This window comes from Dermacentor variabilis, chromosome 3 (genome assembly GCF_050947875.1).
Source record: "Dermacentor variabilis isolate Ectoservices chromosome 3, ASM5094787v1, whole genome shotgun sequence".
NCBI classification, from domain to species: domain Eukaryota; kingdom Metazoa; phylum Arthropoda; class Arachnida; order Ixodida; family Ixodidae; genus Dermacentor; species Dermacentor variabilis.
The window spans coordinates 33,984,222-33,999,172 of record NC_134570.1 but is presented as its reverse complement, the minus strand read 5'-3'; the positions used below and the strand labels follow the sequence as shown (position 1 = coordinate 33,999,172).

Here is a 14,951-nt window from a genome sequence, read left to right as displayed (position 1 = left end):
AACTGACCTTTAACACGCACATTTAAGTGTTAAAAGAGAAAACTAAAGAGAAATTTCTCAGCGTTTTCAACAGTAATCTGTGGATCGCGAGAACGTATATTACTCGTGACGCCAACGCTATTCGCAAAGTTTCGACACAGCTTGAAGTGTTTGGGTGAAGAGGTACTGCAACAGGCCTTAAAAGACTCAGGTGATCCGGTTTGTGGCAAATACACACTGACAGTGCGTGTCTATTAACACGGCAATCTTATTCTCCAACAGGTAAGCTACCGGCAACTTTTTGTACGTAGGCCTGTTCTGCGTCTATCAAATAAACAAAACAAAAATGTGCAGGCATGCCTTAAATTATATGGCAGAGTGTACGTTAACAAACCGGAATCAAAATATAACCAGTGTTGTCAATAAAAAAGCTTTGCCACAACCTAATTCTTTACAACAGCTTTATCGCTGCATTTGCCGAGTGATCGACAGCGAAGGAAACATATCAAGTATGCAAAGTTCGACAAACGTTACGTTACGACAAACTATTTGCTCCAAAGAAATCAACATAGTAGCAAAACAGATGAATTCATAACACCAACTTTCCTGTCACCGTTCTCAAAAAGGGAAACTCTCTGTGTTATTGAAACTAAAGTTGTTCAATTTCATGTAACACAAACAGTTTCGGACATGGGCGGGGCGGAATGGTGTAAAGGATGAGGCGGGGACAAATGGAAAGGAAGAAATATAAGCTACATAATTCATAACAGCAACTCTTTTGTTTGGATTGTCAAACGGAACAGAAGGAGCAGAGTTTTCCTTTGTCACGGCAATGGAAATCTCTGCCGTAGATGTTACCAAACGTGGATCATCCAGCAGGTGCCTGGAATTTCGACAACTGAACTCAAGGTCTTTGTCGCGGCCTCGTCTGACAGAACACTGCTGCCGGTCTGATGAACACCCCGTTCAAGATATTCCGGTGGCAAAACGAAAAAATGTCACTCGTAAGGGTCACCGCTATGTCACAAGGGATCGATTATTAAACTAACCATATTTTTTAACGCGCTCCCACATGCAGTGCGGCCTTCGGAACCTTCCATCAAGAACCTGCCAATGCAATATTTGTTTACTAATATGTTTATTTACTTATGCCGGCACTTCAACGACTCTGTCACTGTACTAGCTATTTAAAATCACTTGCTTAAGTAACCTTCAATGATTAGCAAGATTTTTCGTTGTTTATTTAAAGCCCCATGTACTCTCTAGAACGAAAGAAAATTTTGGCTGCACGAGGCAAAATGTATACGCTTGACAGAGCACAACTTGCTCCAGGCGCCGACACATAACTTTTTTTTTTTCTACTTTTCCCCGGAAAAGCGAAGCAGCTTCTGCGAACCGCGTGGTGGCTATGAACGTCGCCTCAGTAAGCTCTGGAATGCCCAGTTCGGCCCAGTCTTGAAAGCGACATTGTGTACTCTCCGAAGGGCGTCCACAGCAAGGGAAGCAAACCAGGGGCAAACACTTTTGACAGCATTCCGTTGTCGGTCGAGATCAAAGAACAGAGAAGACCCTCACGCAGTGACGGGCGCCTTAAGTTTACGGCCTTGCCCAAAAGCATCTTTTCAAGAATGAGCGAAAGCTACAAAGAACTACCCACGTCTGGAAAAATCGCCCCCCCCCCCCCCCCTAAGTCAGATGCCAAACAAGGTCGCATTTGGTTGTAAAAAAAAATATAAAACCCGTAAAGAAATACGCTAAAGTGTCTCCACAGGGGTTGCCCACTGGAAACAGGCCCCTTTCTGCATTTTGTTTCCTTGTTCATTTTGTTTTCCAGGACAAGATTTGCTGTTCTATAAATCGAAGGCAAGCACGGAACCACGCGGACACAAACACAATGAACACGACGGAGACTGTAAGCACGCTAAGCGTTACTAAAAAAAAACGGCGCGCAAGTGTATCGGCGTTTTAACTGCTCGCCTGCTGCGTTTGTTGAACGCGCGATAAGGAAAACAGGCCGCGCGAAACTTAAAAAAAGGGCACACCAACACGCGCGCGGACGCCAGCGGCGACTACTGAATCGCGTCGATTCATGTCAAGTAACGTAAACAAAAACATACGTAGAGGTAAACCGCAGTGTAATGTTGTAGCCCACTTGGAAGGGGATATGGGCAATTTCGATTAAAAACAAACAACCAAGAAAACTGGCGTCAAAAGCAGCGAAGGAATGTTGAATTTAGAAAGTTTCGTTCGTATGCTCGCCAACAAAGTTTCGCCGAATTTATTCTCGGCGCATATGAATTACTAAAGGAATAAGCGACAACCGATGATCTGGAGATATAGCGAATCGGTAAACGATAATTGGACAACACATTTCCACACCACACTAACAGTAGCCCCTGTTCGAAAGCAAAACAGACAAGGAACGCCTGTTGCTATTATCAGTACACATCACATATCATGTGCAGTCCGCGAGAATAAATGCACGTATAAAAGGAAAACTGAAACAAAGTATACTCTCGTGGTCCATGCACCTGACGCCCAAACAAGCTTTCTTTTTTCGCACAGGAAAAAATAAAGTACAACTGAACACATAGCAAACTGTCATATTGGGCGAGAAAAGGAAGTTTTGTGAGCTTAATGGGTTATTTGCGATTTGTGCTGTTGCAGCGTACCATTGCTGGGTAGGAAACAAAAAGCTTTGACGACGCGCGACTAAAACCTCATCATTCACAACAGTAGGCAGATGAAATCTAATCACGGTTTGCATCACCGCTACGACAGAAGTTGCAAGCTCTGAAAGCAGCAATTAATGAAGCTGATCACTGGGAAGTAACCGCGATACTACAACAAACTCAACACAAAGCGCGAGCGCAATCCGAAACTCCTCGTGCACTGCGCGCACACACGCGTCCAGGCAAGATTTTTTTTTTCTTCCCAGACGCAGACAAAGACGGCCGTGCACAAGCAGTAACGCTCGAGTCGGTACGTTTCTCCAACGCTTCCGCGTCGGCCCAAAAGCAGCACACGCCGTGTAGGTGCGCGCACTGCCACTTGATAACTTCGTGCGGACGCGAAAAAAACTCGACAAAATGGCTGCAAAGCTCAACAACCATCACTTTCGATGCATCGACAAGGGGAGAGATGGGCCTCGGAGAGAAGGCGCCTCGACGCTGTACGCACCAGCTTTCGCCGCTCCTCCGGGTCTTCCTCCATGGTTTGCCTCGATGAATGACGGCGCAAGAAGTTTCCGGAACCGAAATGAAAGTTTTACAAATTGCACGCGAAGCGCTTTTCCAATTTTTACCGAGCTGCAGTAGTGTATTGTTGGCGTGCGTGCGTGACCGCGAGTGTGTGCCTCATGACGACATAGCCCACTCGCTCGCTCACGCCTTCTTCCCTAGGTCACGTGACCCGTCCCCGCCTGCGCGCCTGGTGCTTCATTGCGTGCCGTATACGCATACTTCCGCTTATGTTGTGCTCGGTAGTCACTGAACCGCAAACAGTCCCAATCGGGCTCTGGAACAGCGCAGGGACGTGCCTTTTCATCTATTCGAGCTCCAAGTTGTGTTTGGAGAGAAGTAAGCACTCGATGTTGCAGAATACAACAAGACACACAGAAGCACTACGTGCACTGGGCAAGTGTAAGGATAGGTGCACGCTAATCGATAATTTCCTCGCGGGGGTCCGAGCCGTCCGAGGGGGTCTCAGAATTAGCACGCTCGCGCTTAAATTAATACATCGGTTGTGTCTCTTGGGGCATGTCACAGGTAGAGGTGTGGCGGATTATTCTCGTCATGTGTGGCCACCTCGTTCGACTTGTGCGCGTGTCATCACTGGTGTAATATTATCTAGCTTGCATACATAGTAAACAAGTGCGATGCGAGTGCAGCAGTAGTCGTGCGTCTTGTATTGCGTGTCGGCTACTAGGATTTAGCGAGCTTTGGTTTTTGAGCTGTGTGTGTGATCGTGCCTGTGCCGCTTCTCTCTTGCCCCCATGAATATTCCTCCCGGAGCAGAGATTTTATGGACTGACTCTATCGGAGACCGCCCCAATATTATACAGGAACTGGTCATTCAGTCGTTGGTCAAGGAAATGAGCAAGCCGGAGAACAACGTCAACGCTCTGTCCTGGCGGAGGCTACACCTCAGCAGGGCTAAGCTCAAGGCCTCCAGCAGGACGTCGGCTCTTCTCTCCGGGTTCGCAATGGTTCGTGCGACGTTATGTACGGTTGTCTTTCGCGATAGGCAAGCTGATCACTAGTAACAAATATTACGCGTCCACTAGCCGCTTCTCATCAACGCTATGCATGTGTTTACGTGTTCTGCCCGGTGAATTGCTTTTTTTTCTTTTTTTTTGCCTTTGCGTGTATGTTTGTGTGTTCACTTGGCTGTTGTATCAAGTGCCGAAAAATTTTGGTTGCTTTTAAGCACTTCCTTTAAGTCCGAGAAAGCTGTTCACTCGTGGCCGTAAACAGATGGGCGTTTGGGAAACTCCGCGGGTTACCGGTGCCGCTCGGTCGAGGCCGATCCGGGACCGCGATTCGCTCCCTCCCGCAGCTTGCACAAAGGAGCCAATCACGACCAAGAAATTCGATCGCGATCGAAAGTGCGCCATCTCTGACCGGTATTAATTGCTTGCGCTAATTTGCCATGACGCACCGGTCAAGTGCCTCAATTACGGAATGTGTTGGCTCCGTAACGGCGCAGAGAAATGCTTTGATATTTTGTTAAAAAAAGAGTTGAACCATCTGTCTGACCTTTGTTTCAGTTTCACGTCAAATGTAATTGAGATTACCTTTAGCTGTAAGCAAAACAGTCGGAAACGACGCCTTACCTGAGAAACACTGGGAAATTAAAATAAATTTGACATGAGTGATAGGGCCGTTGTCAGAGACTCCATGCACAGTGAAATGTTGTCAAGTGAAAATTTCTGACCGGCCACTTTTGCTGGTTCTTTTGTTACTGTGCAGTTGATATAAAAACCACATACTCTTCCTGTTCCATCTAATTGTAATGTGCTGAAGCAACATCACTGTGCCTCACAGAAGCGAATAAAAGCAGAGAAAGTAACTCAAACTATATTTAATGTGAAGCATTATTGGAATTCATCCCAGTGTTTCTTTGTATGGTTGGCCAGGTAGCATGGTTTAACTCTGACTATATGATGCCAGTAAACGCCACTCTGTTCTGTGTAATGAAACACTAAATCGCAACATAAAACCTGCGTATCTAATGTCAACCCGTAAGTATCTGCAAGGTGCATAGACCTCTTAATGGAATAGCACAGATATTCAGTGCCTTCTTTGATTTCTATATTTGGGCTGCAACATTCTTAAGCAACTGTGTATGTGCCACAGGATGCTGCAGGATGCCACAGAATTCCATCTAGCATGGAATTTTGATCAACAAAGCAGTGCCAGTGAGTGAAAGGTTCTGACTGGTGCTGAAGTTGCAGGGCACAGTAGTACTGAACTTAGCATCACAAGTTGGTGGCTGGGCATTATGATGCTTCATTAGCCATTTTCTTTCTTCCTTTCTTTTTTTTAACTAGTTGCAACAATTTTTATCATTTCATGTTATTGGCAGCGCCTCCAGGACACCAAAGCGGCAATGGGAACACCAATGCTAGAACCCAGGCTTGTCTGTGGGTTGGAGCTCACTGAGGCCAGAGCATGCCAGAGGGTGTCCATTTACAAAATTGGCTGTCCATGATAACGGACAGCTGATCTTATACACCCCTGGCATGCACAGGCCTCGGTGGGTCCTAACTCATGGACATCCCTGCTTACAGCTTTGATCCTCCGCTGCCCCTTGGGTGCCCCGGAGATACTGCGCCGCCTGCTTTATTTTAATCTCAGGTGCTCTCCTGAGACCTCCATTTGCCGGGTACAAGTGCCCGCCTGGAGTAGTACCCGTTAAAAAATCCAATCTGTCCTCACGACGAAGAAAGCACCCCATGATGAAAAAAGCGCCCCATGTCTTCTGCACACCAACAAGATCCTTGCCCTAGTGAGCACATCTCCGGTCTGTGAAACAAAACAGTAAATCACATCTTAAAACCTGCTAGTTGATATTCACCTCAATGTCGGTGAGAGAAAATTGAAGGTGTTGTGAATGTCGCGAAGGCTGTGACGCTGATTGCAAGGGGTTAACTGTTTAGTAAGATAAAATAGGCAAGCGATAAAATGGAAACTATTTAGACAGACATCCAAAAGGCGACGAGTCAGAAGTTACAACGATGTTACAATTTAGACTTCTTTCTCTTAGCCAAATCTCCACTGAATCCCCTCCAACAAACTGAAAAGCATCCCCAACATCACCCTTGCTCCATCATTCGTCCAATCAAACTGTGGAGAGCGCAGTGTACACACAACGGGGCTCCAGGGTGACACAATCTGGAGTTCCAATATGTCAAGGCCGTTGCTGCAAATCCTTTGCAGTGGAACAGGTCTCTTGTCTCTAAACCTCTCAAGGCACAGCCCTCCCCCCTCCCCCCAAAGAAAACACTTCCACACACATTAGGGCATGTGGTCCATTCGCAGAATGTCTCGGCATAGGTGCAGTCCAGTGTCGATGTGTTGACTTCAAAGCCACGGCACTGCCTCCACAAACCGAACGGTGGAAACCTGACTCGCAGTCAACCCGCTTGTGCACTCTCCGTAAGCCACGGCTCTCCCTCCCCTTGGCGGCTATAACGCTCAGCGGCCATCTTGATGTCGAACCATGCGTCTCTTTGACCACACCGCATGGCCCTTACATGTAGCCACCTGCACAAACAACACTGAACTCCACTCTGCTCATATAATGTCAGCTTTTAGTTATCTCTAAAGTGCACAGACTTCTTGATAGAATAGCATGCAATATTCAGTGGCTCCCTTCATTGTCTTAAATTTGTTGTGTTTGTGGTACACATATTCGCACCACTGGGTATGAGCTCGTAATTGGCCATTCTTCACCATACGTGCCACAGTGACACAAGGGGTATAGAATGCTTAAATATGTTTAGAAGTGTCGTACTTGTCTGTGCATGCACCATTCATCATCATTCTTCTCTTGACGAGTATTGTATATCGCCTTAGTCCTCCTGACATTGCTGCGTCAACGTCTCACATTGTGCACAGTCTCACATTGTGTCACCTGAGTCTGTGTTTGCATTTTGGCATAGCTTGTTAAAAGCTCAGTCATGCCGTTGCCGTCATACTACCATCATTGCCTTGCTGCTGTTATGTACACACTCGTATCACACACACAATTGCTTGCTTTAAACAAAAATGTTTGTCAGAGCTCCAAGCAGTGCTGGATAACCAGTACTTGTAAACATCAGCTCCCATGGTGCATTGGAAATGCATAACGCTTTTTTCTAAAATCACTTTGCTTGGGCTGAATATCTAAGCTTTCTGTAATTAAAGTGCAGCTGTTACAATAACTTTTTTTATTGTGTTGTGTAAAAAATGTGTGCTTATCTGCACATTTCAAGAGATGGCTCATGCACCATGGTGTTATAGCACTTGTGTCGTTTGAAACTTGCGTTGAGTTGTGTGACTTGTTTGTCCTGTATTAGCCAATGAACGGGCATTGTGTGCTTGAAGTGAAAGCCCACTGGTCATAAATATCTGCCAATAATTCAGTTTTACAAGTCGTCCTTTAAGACAGCGTGCTGGGCAATATAATGATGGCTCTTTCCAATTTGCTGTTTGCCTCCAGGTGGCCCTGGTGGAGATCCAGCTGAGCAAGGGCATTTCATCACAGCTGCTGGTCGCGTTCAGTGTATGCACGACGCTGCTCGTGTCAGTGCACATGCTTGCACTCATGATATCGACATGCATCCTGCCAAACTTGGAGGCCGTGGCCAGCGTGCACGGCATTGCTGCCGTCTCCGAGTCGCCCCACGAGAAGATGCACCTCTACATTGAGACAGCATGGGCGTTTTCCACTGTCTTCGGCATCTTGCTCTTCATGGCAGAGATTGCCATTCTCTCCTGGGTGGTCTTTCACGAATATAGAGATGCCGCCCTTGCCGCCACCATCATCCTCATACCAGTTGCCATTGTGTTTGTCGTCTTTGCCGTGCACTTCTACCGACAGCTCGTGACACACAAGTTTGAGCAGTCGGTGATGAGTGTCAAAGAGCTTGAGAACATGGTTAGCCAGCTTCAAGATGGAGGTGGGGGCAGCACAGACAATGCAGCATCGCTTCTAAACGTCTGAGTTTGGCGTTGCCCAATGAACGGTATTTGCCTGTTTTCCTGCCGGTGGGGGGCGGAAGTGGCACTGTGCAGTGAATGTAAGTTATTGCTGTACACACTGCCCGTCATTGTTCGACAGATGTTCTGTGAATAAGTACATGCTTGTTTTGTTTGCCCACAGAGGCCTGTTCTGTGCACCACTTCAAGTGGCTAAAGCAAGGCATGATGTACTGAATGTTAAAGTCAGCCGCTTCAAATCAATACTTTGATGCCAAAACCTTTAGAAAGCCCTTGGCAGATTTCTAGTTCCTTTCTGTGCGATGTTTGTACAACATAGCTTGACATGCGCACAAACCTTTTCCCAAGCATGGGATTCTGAACAATAAAGGCCAATGGACAGTATTACATAATGTAAGATTACACCTATTCTTACATGTTGTTATAGCCAAATCTCGTGCAGATGTACATGTGAACCTTTTTCACATCTCATTATCGGTGATAGTGTTGTCACTCATCCAACTATGAAACTTTTGGCTTTTGATGGAAATGGTAGTGTTGAGGCCTCGGATTCCAGTTAAGTGTTGCTTTAAAACATGACATTTCAGCATTGGTCTATGCTGGCACTTGTTCATTGCTTTAATTTTTCTCTCCGAGTAGTATGGCCATCGAACTGTAGCCAGTTGGGCATGCGAAGGTCTTCTTGCTTCAGGGACCTTGCATAGCTGTCTCTTGGGAACGCAGCTGTGTGCATTTGCTTCCTATTGCTTGAGATGCACTACAACACACCAGTTTGTTATTTCTATTCCCAGTTCTTAGAGTGATGATCGATAATAGGTTTTAACGGTGCAAGGGCATCTTCGGCCTAAGACTTAGAACAACTTGCTTACATAATAGTGGCTAATTGGTTGTGGTGTTCCGAGTTAATTGCTGGCCACAGTGACGACATTATGGTAAGGACTAAGTGTAAAACATTCTTGTTCCGAGATAGCATGCATTTTGGAGATCATCAGGTAGACAAATTTAATCCAAAGTGCTCCACTGTGGTCGCTCTGATAACCCAGCTGCAGTTTGGGGATGTAAAGCCAGCAAATTATATTGAACTCAGATGTCACCTGTTAGTGTGAAGTTAAAATAGTGTGCGTGTTACTAGAGCTGGAAATGTCTGTGGTGCAAAAGGTTAATAAAAAGGAGATGGACAGAAAGAATGCCAAATGGTGCTCTGTCTGTCTGTCTCCTTTTTCTTCTGCTAACCTTTTACACCACAAACAACGACCGGTGTGCACTTACTAGCTCAACATTGTACTCTGTGTTACTAGAGACGTGTGGTACTTTGACAAACTTTCATAATTTCTTGTGCACATATGCCTCTCAAATCTCCCTTGAGAACCTTTTGGAACAGTCTTTCAAACCAACGTTTCCACTTATCTTTAAGCCTCTCCACCAGCATCCTTTCCGCACAACTTGTGCACCGTAGAGTGAACTGTCGGTCAAGTTAATACATGTCCATATGAAGGAAAAGTGAGCGCAAACTTCTAAATTATACAAAAATTACGAAGCAGACTAGGTAGGTGCTCACTGACAACCGAGTTGTGAGCACTTGTCCTGTCTGCTTTTTTGTCTGTGTTTGCTGTCATGGTTTGCTTTTTTTCATTCCTCATGAATATGTATAATGTAAGCCAGAATCCTTCACTAGCAGAAGTCATTCTCGAATGGGCATTCCATACTGCATTTTTTTCTATTTTGGCTGTACACCTAAACCAGGGACCACAATCATATGAAGCCAACAGACATTTTTTTTGTTTTCTTTATTTCCTGTGTCATTTTATTGTCTGTTGTTTTGATATGATTGTGACTAACAAGAATTGGGCCCCTTGGTTCCCCCTCTTCTTGTTCAAACAAGGGGCTGTATTTCAAGTCGATCACATTTGGGGTTATCACTTTCAGCAGGCGCCAGTTGTTCCAATGAAGTGTTGTGCTGCATGTTGCTTTGCACAAAAATGAAAGTGACCCCTGAAACTATTAAGCACATGGCCCCAGCATCCCCTATAGAACTTCGCTCAAACAGCACGACTGAAACAAGGACACAAAGGGAAACAAATGCCACAAAACTCTGTGTCCTTGTTTTTCATGCTGTTTGAGCAGAGTTCCCAAGGTGAGCCAACTAGCCCTCACCGAGATGTTACTAAAGCATCCCCTACTTTTATGCATTTAACATGCCACACTGTCAATCCGTTTTCGTTCTCTTCTGTCTATATTTATGTTCATCAAATATTTACTTTCTGCACTGTATTTCTTTTAACATAGCTCATGCTTTTCAGGCCATATTGCTAAAACATAGTGGTGCCCTGAAACTAGCCATTGTTAAAAAAAGATGGCAGCTGTTTCAGGGGGTGCAGGATTTAGGCGCACAATCTTTTGAGCAATGCTGTAGGCTTTGTGCAGAGAGCAAACATCTTGCTGAGGGGCTGTATTATGTAAGGATTTCTTTTTTCCCCTACTTCTGCCCTTCATTGGCTATCATGATTCCAAGTCTTTACCCTTGGCCATTTGCTATGGCCGGTAATAACGAATAGAATCGAAAGAAAAGAATCCATACATATTCTATTTCTTAATTCTTTTGACGCTTTTGTGCTGAATAACAATCATTGATGGCTAATGTGTGCGACACTTGCATTATAAACACTGTACTTGTATTTAGTATGCATAATCTCAAGTCTTCTTATTTTCTGTTACATACAATATCAAAATCTTCTAAGATATTTGAGTTTTTTTATGAGAAGGCTATGAGCGCAGCAAACGTGTCATTTTTGCAGAGGGTTCACTAGGCAAGGCAGACATGTTTTGCCACAAATAATGCGAGTCTCAAAAGACTCACATTATTTAATAAACATTCATTACTCTACGTTCTATTAAACCTTGGACAGCTGTTTATATGGCAAACTTGGAGGCAGTCGTATCTTAATGCACCTTCATTTTTGAAAGATACTAATAATTGCATGTAACTCGCAATAATTATCAAATTTCTACACTCAGTCCAGGCATATCAAAACCGAGTGCACTGGGAATGGACAAAAGGCAGCCCAGCATCGTGTCATGTGGAAATGCCCTGCGACAAAAAGCATGTCGAAGTTTGACCCTGAACTTCGCAGCAGATACTGATGCAACACATTTTACCTGCCAAGCACCTGCCGGTACACGCCATATAAGTATTTGTTGTGACATGCCATCATACAGACTTTGTCATTGGGCATTTCCATCTGATGTAAAAATGGGCTGCCTTTTATGCTTGCTTGGTTTTAATAGTGCCTGGATTGAGATTTGGTAATGAATATATGGAATTAGGTGACATATTTAAGGTTTTATTAAAATGGGGGTGCATTAAAATGTAAGTGCCTCCAAATTTGCCACATAAACATATGCCATAAAAGTTCTAATAAAAATTTTAACCAAGTAAAGCATGTCTGCCTCATCTTGCAACACCTCTGTAATAATGCAATGTTCGCTACACTCACAGTCATTCTATAAAAAAATCTTTGCCGTCTAAGAAAACTGGAGAAAATGAGTGCCCTGTATTCCAGCACATCTTTACTGTTTGCATCTTGTTGGGCTTTGCAAACCGTTGTAATCTCACATCTGCATTTAAATGGAAGATACATCGCAGATTGCTTGAAGTTCCCACTTCTTAATATCTTTTGCTTTGTTTCGTTGCTAGCTCAAGAAGTGGCAGCAATGAGCAACTTAATGCCAGCGAAAGTTGGTATGCGGCATAAGACAACCGTCAGTGCTAGAAGCAAGCGTCACTCTGCGAGAACTTCCTTCTAGATAGCATGTTCTGCTGACAGGGTATGATGCCGCCAGTATTGTGGACATTGTGTAGGACTGATCGGGTGAGCCTTACATGCCTGAAATGCTAAACAGCAGGCATAACGAACAACTTGTGCCTGTCCCAAAGCAGTCGTATTGACATCCAAGTGGCTAGGCATTCTTAGCTGGGCTGAGACTACATCCTTTTCTGAAACTTGTGCAGGATTTCCCTCTGTTCACTGCCTGAAGAGTATAAAGAACAAACTTTTACACAAAATTTTGCTCAGGTGCCTTTAATGCCAAAGTTGTTCTTGTACTGTAACAAAAAGAGTATTGTGCACCAATCTCGTTAGTCAAGAAAACAGGCATGTAATGTAAACAGGGTCTTGACAACGTAATTAAACTGAAAAGTTGAGCCTTACACAAATGCTGATGGCCACTTTGCAAGGAGTAAATGCAGTGCAGGTGCTCTCTGCCTAGCGAAAGTGTGTCAGTGTTGCGTCAAGGCACAGACCAGGAACAATATGTTCATATTGAACTGCACCTGATCCAAGCCTTTTTTTTTCCTTTACATAATGGAGTTAGAAATGCTCCCAAGTGTTTGCCTGTGTGCAAGGAATGTGAAAACAGATTTACACCATTTACAGCACGACAGGGAAATTTGTTGACTTCGAACATAACTTGGAAAACGCATCAGCAGCTGTCGGGCGCAAACTATGGTCCTTCTGTTCTTTCACTGAATTAGTTCTAATTTGGAAAGTGCAGCTTTCAGCATCCTGTGAAGGAGGCCACTAGGCACTACGAGGCAAGGAACCATATTTGCCTAGCACAGTGCTGCTACCACAACCATACTTAGCACCTGCTAAAAACTGATAAACTGTCACTTATTCACACAATTGCATCTTTCCATAGTTTCCTATGACACTTACTGGAGTAGACCGTGATGTTAGTGCATACGGAAGCTGCAAATATGCTGTTTCAGCCAGCATGAATGTACATGGATGGTACATGGATTTGCCTATGCTTTGTGCTTTGTCCTCTGGGCTTCAAATGGCTTTGCGACTTTTCAAATTGATCATTTTCAGCAGCACATAGAGTCTTAAATGCCCTATGTAAATGAACAGGGAACCATAGAGAAATATGTGTATTCAAGGGAAGACGTGGACAGGACAAGTGCCGCACTTACGGCTAAGCTTTTACTGTGTCTTGTACATTTATACCCTTGCGTGCACGTCTGTTTTACTAGTTTGTCAGTCATTCATAAGGACATAATGTGACAAGTTACCCAGCAAGAAACTGCGAAATGCCACAATCCACAATGACTCCGCATGTTCACGGAGACTTATCGCTTTGCTGTGCTTACAAAACTATGCGTGCTTGGAAATGTAGAAACATAAAGCCTAGCAAAAAGGGATGCAAACATTTGAAGCCAAAAGCATGAAGATTAGACATATCCCTGTAGCAACGATCATTCCCATCGTAGCTGAGCAATTGCAACACCACAGTTCCCTCTAGTAATTTTTGTTGGAAACTCTATGCACCCCTTATGCTTTTAGTTAGCGTTTTGACGGATAACTTGCAGCGCATAACAATGTGACAAAAAGAGAGACAAATTTACATCGAAGATTGTTTTGATCACTGTAAGGGACACTCCAACTTTTTTTTTTATATATATAACTGTGTACACAGCTATTGCAGATGGTTCCCTGGACCCTTCCCTGCATTGTTTTGTACAGATGTACATAGTGTTTGTCTCTTGTACATTGAGGACACGCAAATTGTACGAGAGTCCGGGACAGTGAAATGCATATAAATATATATATGTACATACCTCTGCAATGTACAGCCCACGCTATAGTTATTAAAGCTGTTTTGAAAAATGATGTTGCAAGTACAGTATTGTTTCACTTGGATGTGTATGGCGTCTGACATACCGGGAGAAGGTCATAACGGTGCTGCACATTAACCTGCGAGTAGTCTACATAACCCACATTCTGTACATGTGCCAGCTAAAGAATGCTGCCAAGAGTGACATCTGACGTGTAAGCTTTTTGCAAAACAGAGCACACCACACTTTGGCAGGGAAAGAAAAATGCATAGAAGCAGAGCCAATGGAACACTGACAAACAAACTATGAAAACCACCAACTCGGTTGAACTGTATTGTGAAACAGTACTCAGTGGAGCTTGTTGCTGCAATCTTTCTAAGCACAGCAAGGGCTGTACTCTCACTCAAGCACTTTAGAGGATACAGTCACTCGTAAGATTTCATATCACCAGCATGGGTGCACTAATGTCCCTACGGGCAATGGCATTTCTGACATAATGCCAAGAACGTTATTGCATGTAGAAGCCGACAGTCTCGTGCTGGTCACACAATATCTTGCATAAGGGTCTGTATTCTTGAAAGTGAACAACCGGCCAGCCAATAGGCAAGTGTAAAGGAGAATAAGGTGGGCATAGTTGGAAAACACTTGGATCATTTCTTCACAGATATGTTGAATGAAAATGCTGCATATAATATAGTGCAAAGGGAAACTTTACAATAGCCTTATGAGTCTCAAATGCCACAGAATGTTATTTGTTTCTATCTGAAATGCAGTAAAACTGCAAGAAAAAACTTGACCATTGTCCAAAATGTCCTGTGTGCAGATAGCACAATGCATTCACAGATGTGGCCTCGTACTGAAGTAAAAAGTATTGTTTCTTTGAAAGCCACAGAAGCGGTTATGATCAATTGAAAAAGGTAGTTGCCATATGTGCGTGTGATTCATTGCTCAAACAAGCCAGCTTGGCTTTTTGTTTCCTATTTGGGCTCGATTCACTGAGAAAAATATTAGACTATCTTATGTGCCTAGTGCCACGTTCAGCCACCAACAAATAACTTGAACTCTGTGGGGACTGCCTGTGAGACCGAATAATTAGAAGTCTGAAATAAGGAATTTACCAGAAAATTAGTTTATTAATACAATTAAAGTGTCAC

The 14,951-nt window shown here is 44.1% G+C and overlaps 2 protein-coding genes across 8 annotated transcripts in view; one reads left to right on the top strand and one right to left on the bottom strand.

The window, feature by feature from the left end:
• Nucleotides 1–3,354, bottom strand: part of LOC142575387 (lysine-specific demethylase 2A-like) — a 75,286-nt gene extending 71,932 nt beyond the window's left edge. Inside the window, exon 1 of the mRNA XM_075684724.1 lies at nt 3,160–3,354. Coding sequence (XP_075540839.1) covers nt 3,160–3,192 — 33 coding nt within the window. The 5' untranslated portion in view covers nt 3,193–3,354. The remainder of the gene's footprint in view (nt 1–3,159) is intronic.
• Nucleotides 129–13,852, top strand: Orai (calcium release-activated calcium channel protein orai). 7 transcript variants are annotated; one of them, XR_012826633.1, is made up of 4 exons: nt 3,407–3,557; nt 3,996–4,186; nt 7,684–8,263; nt 11,878–13,852. XR_012826633.1 is itself a non-coding variant. In XM_075684730.1 (3 exons), exons 2-3 carry the CDS (start codon nt 4,073–4,075, stop codon nt 8,185–8,187), a joined length of 618 nt encoding a protein of 205 aa, XP_075540845.1. In that variant the 5' UTR covers nt 129–261; nt 4,043–4,072; the 3' UTR covers nt 8,188–13,852. The 7 variants fall into 7 exon arrangements, 6 of the variants coding, with proteins under 6 accessions (XP_075540845.1, XP_075540842.1, XP_075540846.1 ...); XM_075684730.1 differs by lacking the exon at nt 3,407–3,557 and adding an exon at nt 129–261 and having other exon boundaries at nt 4,043–4,186; nt 7,684–13,852; XM_075684727.1 differs by lacking the exon at nt 3,407–3,557 and adding an exon at nt 139–261 and having other exon boundaries at nt 7,684–13,852.
• The last annotated feature ends 1,099 nt before the right edge of the window (nt 13,853–14,951 follow it).

Bases quoted from the DNA above. Each gene is read 5' to 3' on its own strand.
- Orai (XM_075684732.1), top strand. From the start codon at position 3,449: ATGTTGTGCTCGGTAGTCACTGAACCGCAAACAGTCCCAATCGGGCTC. The intron at 3,558-3,995 runs GTAAGCACTCGA...CTCCCGGAGCAG, and splicing joins CAAGTTGTGTTTGGAGAGAA to AGATTTTATGGACTGACTCT. The intron at 4,187-7,683 runs GTTCGTGCGACG...GTTTGCCTCCAG, and splicing joins TTCTCTCCGGGTTCGCAATG to GTGGCCCTGGTGGAGATCCA.